The sequence below is a fragment of the Melanaphis sacchari genome, unplaced genomic scaffold (genome assembly GCF_002803265.2).
Source record: "Melanaphis sacchari strain LSU unplaced genomic scaffold, SCAv2.0 Contig32_pilon_pilon, whole genome shotgun sequence".
NCBI lineage: Eukaryota > Metazoa > Arthropoda > Insecta > Hemiptera > Aphididae > Melanaphis > Melanaphis sacchari.
In genome coordinates this window covers 3,237,124-3,252,822 of record NW_020271199.1, presented here as the reverse complement: position 1 = coordinate 3,252,822, position 15,699 = coordinate 3,237,124, and the positions used below count along the sequence as shown (strand labels likewise).

The 15,699-nt window shown below is 27.8% G+C and overlaps 1 protein-coding gene across 3 annotated transcripts in view; it reads left to right on the top strand.

Annotated features, from left to right (window-relative positions):
• LOC112596555 (scavenger receptor class B member 1-like) overlaps positions 1 to 15,699 on the top strand; it is a 90,569-nt gene that overhangs the window by 39,436 nt on the left and 35,434 nt on the right. Inside the window, exons 1-2 of one of the 3 annotated variants that reach the window (XM_025342308.1) lie at positions 2,592 to 2,763; positions 2,843 to 3,756. The exons of 1 other annotated variant lie outside the window; for it this stretch is intronic. In XM_025342308.1, coding sequence (XP_025198093.1) covers positions 3,738 to 3,756 — 19 coding nt within the window. In that variant the 5' untranslated portion in view covers positions 2,592 to 2,763; positions 2,843 to 3,737. Of the gene's footprint in view, positions 1 to 2,591; positions 2,785 to 2,842; positions 3,757 to 15,699 lie in introns of those variants that run through there. One more of the 3 variants, XM_025342309.1, reaches the window with a different exon arrangement.

Sequence of the window (15,699 nt, the reverse complement as noted above, 5' to 3'; positions counted from 1 at the left end):
AAGGCTACTCTGCTGAGAGTCTTCCTATACACCATTTCACTATATTTTCTCAAATTAACGTATTGTATAGAATTGTAAAGATTGTATCTATATACTCATAATAAACGTCTTTTGAGTAAAAAAAAAAAAAAAAAAATATTTAATTCAACTAGCTCCATAAAATATTAATTTTCAGTAAGTAATTTGATGTTTTGTCTGTTTTATATTATTGTTATTACGATAAAAACAAAAAAATAAAAAAAATACAGACTTTTAGAGACTTTATAGAATAATAGCATTAGTATAACACGAATACTATTATACTATTTATACTACATAATTTCTTTTGACTATTTGTTTGGCTTCATCGAGCTACATAAACATGTAAATATTATAATAATTTGAATAAGTAATATTTTTTATGATAAAATAAATAGTGTTTATTCGAGTAAGAATAATATTATGCAAATACGTAGTTTAGTTTCAAATTTAAGTATGATTTTTCGTCGAAATAAAATATTTTCACATAAAATTGAAATAAGAAAAATATTATAACATTGATATTAATATATTATCTTCTGGTCATCAGTCATCACTTTCATCACACAGAGGTTCCGACGTTTTAGTCGATTATATTATAATATTTTATCGATAAAATTATGAATGAATTATAGCATAATGTAAAATATTATAATATTTTGTTTGTGTATGACAAGTGCATCGTCAGTCGTCATCGAAGCTGCGATGCAGATGTACAAAATACCTAAATAACTACGGATAACCTATACATACATGCATATATAAAAAGTAGATAGATACCTATTGGCTACTACACGTGGGTACGTGATTATTATTATTAATTGCGATACCTACTGACGCGTTTTGTAATGTGACAAGTTATTGGGATTTACATTTCATTTTTCGATAAAAAATCAACCGTACCGATATTTTTATATTATATATAATATGTTGTTACGCAAGTTACATTATTATTATTATTATTATTATTATATTTAACGTGCACATTATTAACGTTAACACGGCACGTTTCTATTTACCTATATATTATTATAACCAAATGGAGTCGTCATTAACTAGTTAAAAAGATTAAAATTAGTTTTTTTTCAATATGCTTGATAAATTAACTACTTATTGTTGTAATGACTTAATTTCTCCTAATTAATTTGAAAATACATAATATACGTTAGATTTAAACTGTGTGTAAATAGACATCGTTATATATTATATATATAGCTATTACGTCTTTATTTTGTAATCACGCCGTTTATGATATATTCTGTCGACTGTCCTGAACTATAAGATTATTTTTTATTCAACGAAATGGTTATTTGTTATTCAAAAACTGTCGATGTTTCATAATCACTATATCAGTGATCTAAACAGGAATTCAAATATCAATAAATTAGGCAGTACGTGCAAGATTTTAGTATGTTTTTTTTTTTATATACTTATTTGAAGTTAACATAATTATAGTTCACTACTAATAGTGTTATAAATCTGAGTTATAATAACTATATAAATCGGCTTAAATCACACACGACTAAGGTTCACCGATCTATTAGTATGTATAATATTGTTTATTCGTAAATACGGTGTGTATATACACGTGTAATAATAATAACATACTTACTTACGTATCCCACTGTATGAATATACGCCCACCAATCGGTTGCGCCGATATTATAATGATATAATATTATTATATCACACACCATCTTGAGCAAGACAGATTTATCTATCGATTCCGGTACCGCAATTGCATATTATATTATTATGATAATAGCGTGATTAAATAATAATTATACAAACATATCGTCAGTATGCAAATACTCGGTTGTCGACCGTTTAAATTCTTAGCTAGTGGCAAATTAAGTACACAAAATGCCAAGCATATACTACCACGATAGACGTGACCCCATTCGTAATATTTTTTCTCTGAGAAAACGATGGAAAATCTCACCTCGAGAAAATTCGCGTTATGAAAATCTAGACGTCGTTACAGTTTATTTAATTATTGTATTTGAACACCTATTAGGATTGTACGCAAATGTTTCTAAAAACCTACGTATTTTAAACAAGTATGTCAGTAGCTGGTAGGTATGTAATACGCGCAGTAGCGCGCATTTCTGCTCGACCACCACGAAGGCGGCGGCGGTGGCGGCGGCGGCGGTGTTGTGGGCCTATCCCCGTCGCATTATCGCTATTCGCTATTACTTTCGTACGATATAATATAGCTTTGTCGGCGGCGCACACGCACATTAGATATACCTGTCGAACACCACGAAATAAATAATAATAATTATTATCTCCGTCACGGCGTCCAGCGCAATAATAATATTATACAAGCACATGGGCTAGGCGATAGGCAGCAGACGCGGACAATATTATTATTATTAGGCATATATATTATTATTATTAATTTTTTTTTTTTTTTTATCGCTCGCCCCACCGAAAAATGTATTACGTAGGTAGGTACACGCGCGCGTGCGTTCTGCAGTCGCGGCCGTTTGATCGGGCACCATCGACGACGATTGCCGATCGTCACGCGTATGACATGTCATCGTTTCGGCGGCGTACGAGATAAACGAAATCGTATTATTTATAAGTAGGTACAACCTAGTGTAATATATAGTACCTACGTAATAACGATAGTAGTAGTAGTAATACAATGACGACAATATTGTGCATTGGATGCGAACGCGGCGCACGCGGAATCAAAAGAACCAATAGTGTGCCTATATAGTAAATTATACCGTACAGCTGGTATAGTACCTAAACTTAATAGTAATAATAATAATAATAATAATAATAATAATAATAATAATAATAATAATTTCTGCAGCGGTCCCTCTCTCCCGGACATTTCACGAAGGTCAAAATGCATTGGCATGCATTGCCACCGCGACGTGTGACCGCAGTTCGAAATTTCGTCGTCAACACCGGATTCAGTCGGTCGGCTAAAGGTTCAATGAAAACTCCTCCGACACTCCAACATTCGCTCCGATCTTATAAATACACTGCGATAATAGCCGTGTCGTCGCGAATATCCTAAACATTACAGCAGGAAACACCAGCCGATCACCATCGATCCGACGACTCTCCGCAACACGTGCCACACCGCCGCCGCCGCCGCCGTACTTGTCCGTCCGTTCGCGATAACCGTAACGTGCGATAAGTGTCGTTAGAACAATACAATATTATTGCAATACGAGTAAAATAATATTATACACTTTAGGCATTGCAACGATTTGTCCGCCCGACGTGTATTTCTCATATTCGTTTCCGCGCGCCACCGCCGCCTATTTCCTCAGTCCGATCGTTAGAATTTTTCTCGCCGTCTTATTCCACCGATCCCGTATGTACACGAGAATATAAAAAATATTGCCGGCAAAATACATCATAACCGGACAGCGACCCATTGACGACTACCGGTGCCGCGTTGTTTAATAATACTAATAATAATACTTTACGGCGACGGTGCTCGTTCGCGTGCAGATAGGCAGGTCTATTCGTCGTCGCCGACGGCGGTCGTGTGTCCGTATACCTACCTTACGCCGACCGGAAGTCCGAGCGATCGTGTTTATCCGACGCGGGGAAAACACAACACGGTGTTGTGTGCAGGCACTGTACCTGTTATACACTCGCTGTACAGAAAAAAAATACAGAAACGATCGCGCAGATCGTAATCTATCTAAAAATCGGATTCGCGCCGTCTAACGTTTGCGCGTGCAAATGAAATGCAACAACTTATATTTGGTAAGTAAGGTATAATACGTACGCACAAGAATATATTATTATAATAAGCAATGCATTTATCAACCTACTGTACCTATCTCCAATATTATAATAATAATACGTACTATACTTGAGACTATTATTATTATTGTTGTCATTTATCATATTATAATATTTTATGCCGCGGTCAACAGTAATTACCGATAACGCGTTTAGTGCGCCAGAGAAGTCAACATTGGGTACCTATTTTAATAAGGTAGTACATTGATACGTTATCAAAAATTCCTAGACGTCATGAAAACGGTACGTTCCGAATTCGACACCAGTACACCTATATTTGGCGAGGAAAAAAATAATATGTAACTAAACAATAAATTATTCCCTCATTATGACATGTTCCATATATACATCTTATATTTAATATTTATATGCGATATTATATTAAATTACTGTGAACAATTCCACAACACGTCTCCTTTTTATCTGCCTTTAGTGATGTAAAATTGACTAAGCAGAAATTTAATTCCGCGGAATTTAATCAATAGCTGTTTGATTAGTAGGTAGTATTTGAAAAAAAAGAAAAAAATCAAATCATCAATGAGTTAGTATTCAAAAGTGTGTGTGAGAATATGTGTCAATCGATGAGCAATTGATGTGTAAATTTGTTTCGTAAGTTGTCGTTGCTCAATTTCTGTTCAAAAATCGTCCTCCTTTTTTTCATATATCTATACTTATTATGTTACACATAAATTTCTCATTTGATTTACTTGTTTTCATATTTTACGTGTTAACTAAAAAAATTTACAGACGTAGGTAAAACTAATCTGATAATAAATAATAATGCAATACGTTTAAAATAAAATTACTTTATCATTTTATTCTGGTAAGAATGTTAAATTATAAAATGTAATACATTTAAGTTTGTTGAAATACAGACTTGTATGTAAATTGATTTGTTAATTTAAACATTATAATGGACTCGAGCAGCGTATTTTATTTTAATTGCATAGCTAGTTGCAGTAGTTAAAATAATATAAAACATGTCTAAAAAAAATACAAATAAAAAATAATAATATTTATTTTTAAAAGTAGTGATTATCGATAATATTAATATACTATTTAAAATGCAATCCACTTTCTATTTTAAATTATGAGTGGATGAATTAATGTATTAATTTTACAATAATGCGGTTTTTAATTGTGTGTGTGTGTTTAAAGTAAATATTTATATTTCAGTATGGTTTATGGTAATAAATTAAATAAATTTGATACACTGGGTAGTTAAATTAAGAAATTTACTGTAATTTTTTCAAAACAATCGAGATAAACTAAAACAAAAAACTAATAAAAATCTGGAATACTAAAATCCGTTTTCGACAAAATTGATTTTTGTTTGATTAACCATAGGTAAATACATAAAAATTTAAGAAATAGTTATATTATTAATTTTTAATATAATAACATTCTCAAAAAATGTAGGTACATTTTTATTATTTAAAGACATTTAAAATATTTAATTTTGTTATTTATTTTTGATTTATGTATAATACAATTTTAGTTTTTCAATCAAAAAACTTGAAAAGTTGTTCTTACAGTAATTAAAAAATGTTAAAAATGCAAAGTATTGATTATTTCTATAAAAAAATTAAGTTCAAACTTAAACAAAATTGGATGCTTAAACAAAAATTAACGATTACCTATACTTATTTTAATTTAGAAATATCTTAGGTTCATTGAGTTATGAATCTTTTTACAATCATGTTTATTAATTTATATTCCATTTAAACATTTAGGCAGGGACGATTCCCCATTTTTCATTTAAATATTAATTTTGGACTAATTAAATAAAATAAAACCTAACCTAGGCATATTAAAATATTTTGTTTTTTATTATTATTTTGATGAGTAAAATACTTTATGTGCCATTGTTAAAAATATTGATTTTTCGTTAAACTATATAGTTTACAATTAGCTAAATCAATATTGAGAATTATGGTTTTGGAAATTTAGACACTTAAAGCTAATGTTTGTTCACTGACAGTAATACGTGGGTCAGCTTTGGTCATTTTTTTAAGTAATAGTGTGTTGTTTTTTATAAGTGAATTACCTAAAAATAAAGTATGAATGTCAGTATGTAAGTTACATGGGTTAGCTTGGTATCCATACATTCAACAGTAATTAATTTATTAAAATGGTTATTACGTTATAATGGTTAATTTTATCTGTTTTCAACAGATAATAATTGAGTTATAATTCTTAATTTAATTTTCTAGGTAATAAATGATAAAAAAATAATCGAGAAATTTCAAAATCTAATGTAGCGATCGAGTGTATTATTGTAAATTTAATGTCACGTGAAACTTCTTTAGCATTTTTATACTTTAAATATGAATATTTCATTGCGATTAATAATTATTATGCTCAAATGGTACTATTGTAATTAGTATAAATGTATATACAATATACATAATTGTTTTTGACGTTTAAATATAGTAAATATATAATATGAATACATTTTATAACTCATCTTATAATATATAAAAAATATCATTTTCTATTCTAAAATTTCAATACTTAATTATTTCATAGGCTATTTTTCAATGATATGGCTTCATAATGATCTACACTAAACAATATATTTATAAAATATATTATTTTTTAATTTGGAATGTGAGTTAAACTTCAGTTATCAAAAGTATTTAACTATTTTTAACACTTTAAAATATTTTATGCAAAGGTTTTTAGAGAAATAAAATCCCATTTTATAATAAAGTTATTATTGTATATTTTTGTTTGCTGGAAAAAAAAACCCCGGTTTTTAAATCGGATTACACGTTAAGTTTCCGTTAATTCTGATTTAATAAATATTGATTTTCCAACAAAAATAAATAGAATTTACCAGGTGATTATATTTTAACAGTAAATACTCTCAATCTCAAAAAGTATAAGTTTTTAAAAATATATTTTTTTTACATAATTTTATGTCATACAAAACAACACTATAGAAAAAAAAAAACATTAAATTATTTAATTTTTTTTTTCATTATAATTTTTTAAGTTTTTACTTTTTTTATTAACAATTAACAACATACATTATTATATACATTATATTATATACAATTCCATGGTCAATATAAAACATTTTTTGATAATTTTGATAGATGAAATACCTAAATTCTTGAAAAATATTCTGTTATGGAGTGATTGATAATTTTATTATTGTCATTCAAAAAATGAAAAAAAAAAAACTTAAAAAAAACGTTATAAAATACTAAATAGTAAATTCTTATTTTTTCCAAAATATTTTTTTATAATGTCCGAGATAATGTAGGCAAGATAACCACTATTTTATCATTAAATACACTTTTATTTGAAAAATGATTTTTATAGTATTTAAATACAATACTTACTTACGCAAAGAGCATAACAACAATTCAAATTCTTCAATTCCTTTAACGTCATAAAATAAATCTAAGCATTGTAAAAAGCACGGCTATTAAAATATATACTCCAGTTAGGATTCTAAAAATTAAGATTTCAATTAATGCATAATCAAAGAATGAAAATAGGGAAGATAGTGCTCTGTATATCACCCTGTATATATCTATACGTATGCCATTATATAATTTGTCTGCCGTATGCTCGTTTTTATACGCGTGTAACGGATTTCTTTCACGTATTCTCGCACGGGCTCAGCCAGTGTTGCTATTGCCGAACCCGTCTGGTCGAGCGTGTTGCCCAAGAAAATGTGGCGCCTGTCCATACTTGGCTGAATCCGATTGGACCGCAGTCAAAACAATACCACTGCAACTGCTGCACCGTTTATTACTTCATATTATTATTATTATTTTTATTACCATTATAACGTTCGGACTGTCATGATCGTGAACGTATTGAAATCGTGTGTGGGTTATGTGTTATCGAAAAGCGAAAATGTACGTATACATGTATAGAACATTATAGCTGTTGAGAACGAGTTTTATGTGTGTAACTTAATGTTTTAATCATGCTTTTTTCAAAACTAAAAAAAAAATTGTGAGTTGTGAAAACATGTCGAAAAGATACTCGCGCACAGTAGCAGCTCTACAAATCGTTATTCTTGTATAATATCTTTGATACATTTATAAAAAAAAAAAAAAATAGTAGTTAAAAAAATTTATGGTTTCAATTTTGAGACAAAGCATTTTGATCAATATCCGCAGGTAAATTAGTCGTTATACAGAATATATAGAGAATAATTTTTTCGAATGAAATGAATTGTAACTATTTTTTGAAAATCATTAAATACTAAACTATTACAATAATTCTTTGCGTGTAAATACTTTATGACTGGTATTACACTTAAATACATCTTAGGCTATTATTTGGTTTTAAGAATTTTGTATAAATATATATATATCAAACTATCATTATAGGAGTGATAATGTAATACATATTGACAATCTGTACTCCGATCTGTATCGACACACACAATGCGTGCTATTCTGTGTAATAATAGAAATACATATTCAGTACAGTTATGGTTCGGTGTAAACGTTGCACGATTATATATCAAAATAATAATAATAATAATAATTTTTATCCGTAAGTATAGCACATCATTAACTAGTTACAATGAAAAATACAACCTAAGTATTGATTCGACTCCTTCCACGCCTCGGTGGATTTCCCGACCACAATCGTTTATAACACCGCTATTGGATGTTTCACCTCCGGTCGTTAATTATCTTGAGAAAAACCAATCCACCTGATATCTGTGTGGGTGGTTCTTTACCCTTTTAAAAATGCATTTGTTGCAACATATACATACAACGTCGTGTCATGAGCAAAAAAAATATATTATCAATACGAAATCATAATATATTTATGTAATGTATATCATATTTAAATATAATATTATGACATCAAATCGACTAATTACCTCTTCAATGGTGCAACTAGCTCAGTATACTGGGGGGGGGGGGTACAGACCTACCTTAATATTATACTGAAAGTAACCCATATAAAGCATTATTTATTTTGACGGGGGCTATTAGTATATTTGGGGCCCTTAGTTGCGCTTATGTACCTCTTATTTTAAATGTTCCGTTTACTGGGTGAAAAATATCGATCATTTTTAGGCCTACGAATTACATAAATATAATATAAACAAGATTATTTCGATTAAAATAAATCTGTAAAGGCAGTACCATTATGGCAAAACTTTAAGGGGGTATGGTGAACAAATTATGCGAAAAAAAATTAGTATTTTCATACAATTACTGAAAACTGTGTAGTGTGTAGTGTTCAAGCGTACTTTTATTTTATGATTGTTATATCTTAAAAATTTTATAATAATTACTGTTAATAAAATATATCACGAATTATTTTTTTTGAAATGTTTTCATATTAAAAGGAATTAACCAATTCCCAAGGGTATGGAGAAGGCAATCGCAACCATCGCTTCTCCTCCTCGAAGTTACTATGGCCTGCAGGCGCGACAACAAAATTATGATAGTACAACTTTCAACTAATAAATAAGAAGTTTACAAACGATATCAACGTACAATTATAATATAGAAATAGTCCGTTTGCATAATAGAAAAGGAAAACATTTATTAATTATGTTAAGCGCATAAATGACTTTCGTTCACTTTACACTCACCTCTTTCCATATTTTATCCTTAAATAATGTATTCATTAAAATTCTGATTTTTAAAGTTGTCTACTTTATTTATTTTACGGATTATATCATTTTAAATACTAGAATTTTATTTGTATAGTTTAAGAAGTAGTCTTGTAATGATATACATTTATATTTATCAAAAGAGAATAATATTTTTTATTGTTAATAAAAAACATAGTTATTTTGAAAATATAATATAATTTTATTTCTTTAATTTAATATATATGTCTAGGGCCAAAAAATTAAACAAAGAAATATTTATGAAAATGTGTGATTTTCATCATTTTTAAAATGATAACACTTAACAAATACTTAATATTTTTTTTAAAGATAAAGTGCATAATTATAGTTCTTACGTATAAAATTGTACATTACGTATGTTCAATTAAATAATAAATAATACATTAATTCCAAATTGACAATAAAGTTATAAAAAACATGTTTTTGGTTTTTAGATTTTCGATTGTAATCGTACTGAAACATGCAGTTCATTAGTTAACAGAATTAATGGTTTTTTTTTTCGAAAATCAAGCAATAAAAATTAAAAACTCAAAAACATAAAGGAGCGTATACGCGTACATACAAAATCCATTTGTTCTTATCTATTATTATACACTTGTAAAAGAAATATATCGATAGTTTTCCTCCGATTTCCAAAGAAATTGACAAAATATATTTTTTTTCTTTGGTTTATATAACATTTTACGGTTCCTATTATGATACCGTTATTATAGTGATGATATAATATTGTTAGCACTGGGGCTATCGCCGGTATATACACTTGTACGAAAAGTCTGCTTCAATACGCGTGTAATTTTATACGTAGGTCTTATGAGCTGTGACGAAAACGTTATTGACATTGGACTGTCCGTAGCGTTACGCGTGTCGTCTGGTAGCAAAATGCGGCGCAGGTAAAACCGCACACCGCGCTCCACCGTCGTCGACACACTAATATCTCACAAGCTGCGTGTTATTGCTTATTATATAATATGTAATAATAATATTATGTAGGTATATAAATATGTAAGTAATATGCCGTGTGCACATGTCCGCACCCATTTATAAATTATAATTGTCCTCTTTGGACGACGACGATCACGAAGACTTAAGTAATAATATACTGTATATAGGTGGTGCCGTAAGTTATATAATTTGTATTACATTTCGTACCTATATAGTAGGTATATAATAATATATGAGAAATCAAGTGCAATGTCAAATAATAATACTGCCGCGCAGCTATCAATATTATATATGACTTCGCAAAACATTTTTAGTTTCATTAATTTCTATAAGACGTGCAGTACCTCCGTGAGTACCTATAATATGACACATATTTTATAGTAATAAATTACGTATTTAATTTGTACGATGAGTTCTGTTATTTATTGACCGATTGATTTCAGAAAGCTCGTTGTTTTTTTTTTTATATAACTTGGTATCCTTTACGAAATTATATTTGAACATTCAATAATAATGATATAACATGTAATCTATAAAATTATTGTCGAAAAACAAATCATAAAAAATAAAAAAATATTGATAAGTGTGTAGCACTAGAGGCGTTGAGTTTTTTTTACATAAACCTAAAATTACATAAATATAATATTACCTACATATTATTGTGAATATCTTACCATATTATGTTATGACCTAATATTAATGATTTTACTCAAAACATTTGCAGGTGGCATAATCATAGGTGTAATTTGTGAGGTTACAGTGGAGTACTTGCCGCTTGGCACTCTTAATTCTAGAGATATCTAAATAAACTGCACTTTCTCTCTTTATTAAAAGTTTTGAATTCATATTTTAAAAATAAATTCTAGAAAATGTATCTAAAGAAACAAAATAGTGATCATTATTATGGTTATATTTTAGAATCAAAATGTTTGAAAATAAACATTTGTTTATTTATTTTTTAATAATGAGTCTGAATGAATGGATATTTATTGCATTAATATATTATGTTATACAATATAAAAATATATTAAAAGTGATAACGTTTTTATTAATTTTTATCAAAGATAAAATATCAAAAATCTAAAAAAGATTATTTTGGTATAAGTTTATATGAATATGAAACGTAATTTTACAGATACATTTTAATAAACTAACTTCTTCATCTATATACATACATTTTAAACTTATTTTGTAAATTGTATTATCTTATTAAAATATTATGAGAGCATTTTTACGTATATTAAAAAGGTTTTATTGTTTAAGTATTTACGAGTACAAACATATAATACGAATATAATGTTCATTAATACTAATAATGCTACGTAATGATAGAATGATAGTCTGTACAATTTAATATTCTAACTATTAAAATACTTCTTTTTCTCTTATAATTGAAATATTGTTGAGAATTTTTTATTTTTAATAAAAAACTATTGTAATAAAAATTTCTATTGGTCATTATTTTAATACCTAACTGAAAGCAAAAAAAATGAATAGTCAATTATAAAAATGAATACAAAGTAATATATTTTTATAATTACATTTTTTATATCTTTTAAATATAAATTAAGATTTTGAAAATTTTCTATGATCACTTAACAGCGTTTCAATCGTGTATTTTAAATAACACAATCTCCCAAAGAGAGGAAACTATCATACTTCGTATATTGTGGACTTAATCAATATGAGTTATATCGAGAGTACACGTCATGACGTACGTCATCTCAGCCTATTATGAAATCTTACATTGTTTGCATTAATATCATATTTAATTTTAGCATACGAATTCGTTAAATGTGCCTAAATTATAATATGTTTTCTTACACATATTTTACGAAATTGATTACTAACATTTCTTTTATATGACGTTCATTCATTTTTTATTTTTTTTTACTCAACTTCAGTGCAATTAATTGTCATTCTCCCTGTATTATATTATATTATTTGTATTGCATTTATGTATGATGCATGTAATTAACACTGTGTAATGAAAATAACTGAAATATTTAATAATTTTTATTCTAATATTTTTTTTTTTGTTTGAGTTATGTATGACGATTGCTAATTACATATTATATTTAAAATAAAAACTAGTACTGCAATTAGAGCAAAAGTGGTTATTAGATGATTCGTTAATGACATTTTTCAGATATTTATTTTATATTATGTACAATGGTGTATTTTTAGAAAACTTAAACACACAATATTCGTTACCTATGGGCTATGATATGATGATTATCAATGTTGCATTTGTTTTTTGTTTTCCGCTCTATACCAATCATTTTGCTATCCCTTTGCGCACCACTAATTATAGGTAGGTATATAGAATAATCCAATTTGCCGCATGATGCGCACCTTATTGCTAACGTTCACCTGTCATTCTTACCATAATCTTAATCCGCGTTTACATGGGTCGATCGCGGTCGAACACTCGAACGACTATCGCTGCACGACAACACGTCGAAACCTAATTGGAAGAGTTTAATGTTTACACGTATACTTGCCGTTTGCTGTACTCTGGGACAAGTCCACGTTAAATTAAATAAAATAAAAATAAAATATCGATTCAGTGTGCTTATAATGTTATGGTGCATAATTTACGTACACAGGTACTTAAGTTTTGATTAATCATACATTATTTTATTGGTATGTATTATGTTACATGTTTAAATGCAGACGTGCATGTATTTTAATATTCTGTCGTTAAATCTCGATCACATTGCTCGATCACTTGCTGTATCGCCAATTCAACAAGAATAATCACTGCTATATATTATAATTTAGTTAGGTAGGCATTTATTTAAAACTCGGTGACTAGACCTTTGATAATTAATCAGTTTTGGTTCCGGTTAGTTCTTTAAAAAAATCAATTCCAGTTTTGACTTAAGTTTTCAAAAAATAAATTTAAATTTCGATATTTTTCGGTAGTTCTTCTCATATCATTCTATATTTTTGCTATCCCTTCTGGATTCTTTACTCCTATAAAGCTTAGGTCTTCATGAACACAGTCACGCGACTGTTGTCTTGGTCGACATAGGGGTCTTTTTTTGGCTAGTTTCTACAATGTTATTTTATTTGATAGTTTTCATTCAGCGCGCCAAGCATGTCCTGCTCATTCGATTCTTTTGTTCTTTATTTCTGCTAGTATGTCCAATTGGTTGTATAGATTATTCAAGTCATCATTTGTTTTATACTCATACTATATCATCAGTTTTTATTGAAGACCATACCTCACACGCGTACAATACAATTGGCCTAATAAATAGTTTATACATTGTTATTTTTGACATTTTTGAAAGGATTTTAGATTTAAAGAACGATTTTAGCATTTTAAAACATCTATTAGTTGCAGTTACTTTGTATTTCATCAAATCCTCTAATTTCCATTGTACTTTAAAGTTTTTACCCTTTCAAATTTAAATTTGTCTTACTATTAATTCTGTTTGGTTGTGGATTCTGTATGACAATATCATGTAGCTCTTACTATATACTCTAAATTCAAGAGCTATACTCGTATTGAATAGCGTAGGGTATAGTTCATCACTTTATCTTAAACCAGTTTCTACGTAGAATTCGTCCGGTCTTTGTTGGTTGTATCTAATTTTACATTTTGAATTTGTAGTGCAGATTCTTATTACTTTTACTATTTTTTCTGGAATTCCAAATTTCATCATCACATTTTACAGAGGTTGTTTATTAATTGAGTCATAAGATTGTTTGTAATCTATGAATTGAAGAAATAACTCTTGATTGAATTTATAACATTTCTCCATTAATTGTTTTGTAGTTTATAATTTGGTCTATTTGGTCTGAAGTGGACTTTCTTTTTGTAAACCTTGTTTGACAATCTTCTTTTTTTTTTTTTGTAAAGGGTATGAGTATGTTTAATAATATATTTGCTTTGCTTATGTGCTTCTCGAATATTTTATTTTCTCTGTTAGTTTTGACTGTTATGTATTAATATACCTAAGAACTTACTTTTTAAAATTAAAATTTCACTATTTAAAGTTTAGACAAATGATTTTTTTTTCTATGCACCTAATTAATTCGTTATTAAAATCAGCAGTTCTTGAGTTATTACGTTTAATTTATATTTAATTTTAATTTTTGAATCATAGTTCACAATAACAGGTTTAATGATAATATAAATGTATATATAAAACATATTATAATTATTTTAAATATGCTTAATAATATTAAATCAAGTATTTATAACTAGGAAATGTTAATAAATAGTGATAAAATATGATAAAAGTTTAATAGGTATAGATTATGGTTATTTATTAAATCATTTTAAAAAAGAAAATAGTAATTTATGGAAGTAAGAGTTAATTTATAGAGTGTTTTAAGTAATTTGTTTGTATTACTACAAGACACTCCTTAAAATATATAAAAACCTACATATTTTATAATGTATTTTTTAGTAGTATAGCTAAATCAATACTTAAATATTTTATTCAACTCATAATTCAAGTATAAGACGGCAATCGTGGATGATTAATGTTGAGCATGTTTGGTGAACCACTATGTATAATATATTCTTATATGTGTAGTATAGTTACATTATTTATCATGTTAATATATTTTTTATTATTTTTTTTTTTTTTTAAATCAGTAGATGATAAATAAAATAGTGTAACTGTTAGTATTCTACTATAAAATTGTCTAATTTTTAGGTACTAAGACCATCGCTACAGTGTCAGTTAGTGAGATCGGGTAGAATTCGCATGATTGATAAATGTAGTGATATTAATACTTAATAGTGTTATTTGTTAACGTATACAATTTAAATATACCTAATTGTATAACAAGAAAATAAGTCAAATTATATCCAGTGTTGAATACAGGTATACTCTACGACTGTGTGTGTGAGGTGGATTCTTCTCGGAATTTAATTCGCCCCTCCTGGCAAAAACAATTATTAAAAAAAATTTAATTATTAAATGTACAATACTCGTTATAATTTTATTGTTATCATCAAAAATTTTACATTGAAAAGCCTAGAACTTATTTTAATTGTACTCATTAAAATATGATTTATTTTTATCAATATTAAAATAACGTATACTATCTATTACATTTTGAACAAGATACATGCATTTATTTTATTTTAATAAATCTTACCTTAGAAGTTAATTGAAGAAGCAATCGATTTGTATGCAATATAACAAAATTATCATATTACATTGATTAAAAATAAAATAAAATGAATCGATAATGTAATACATACTAGGTATACATCTAATTTGTATAAAATAAATATTATTTATGTGATATTTTATATTATAATATGTATCATAACTATGTCATATGTAGGTACTGAATTTATTGTAACA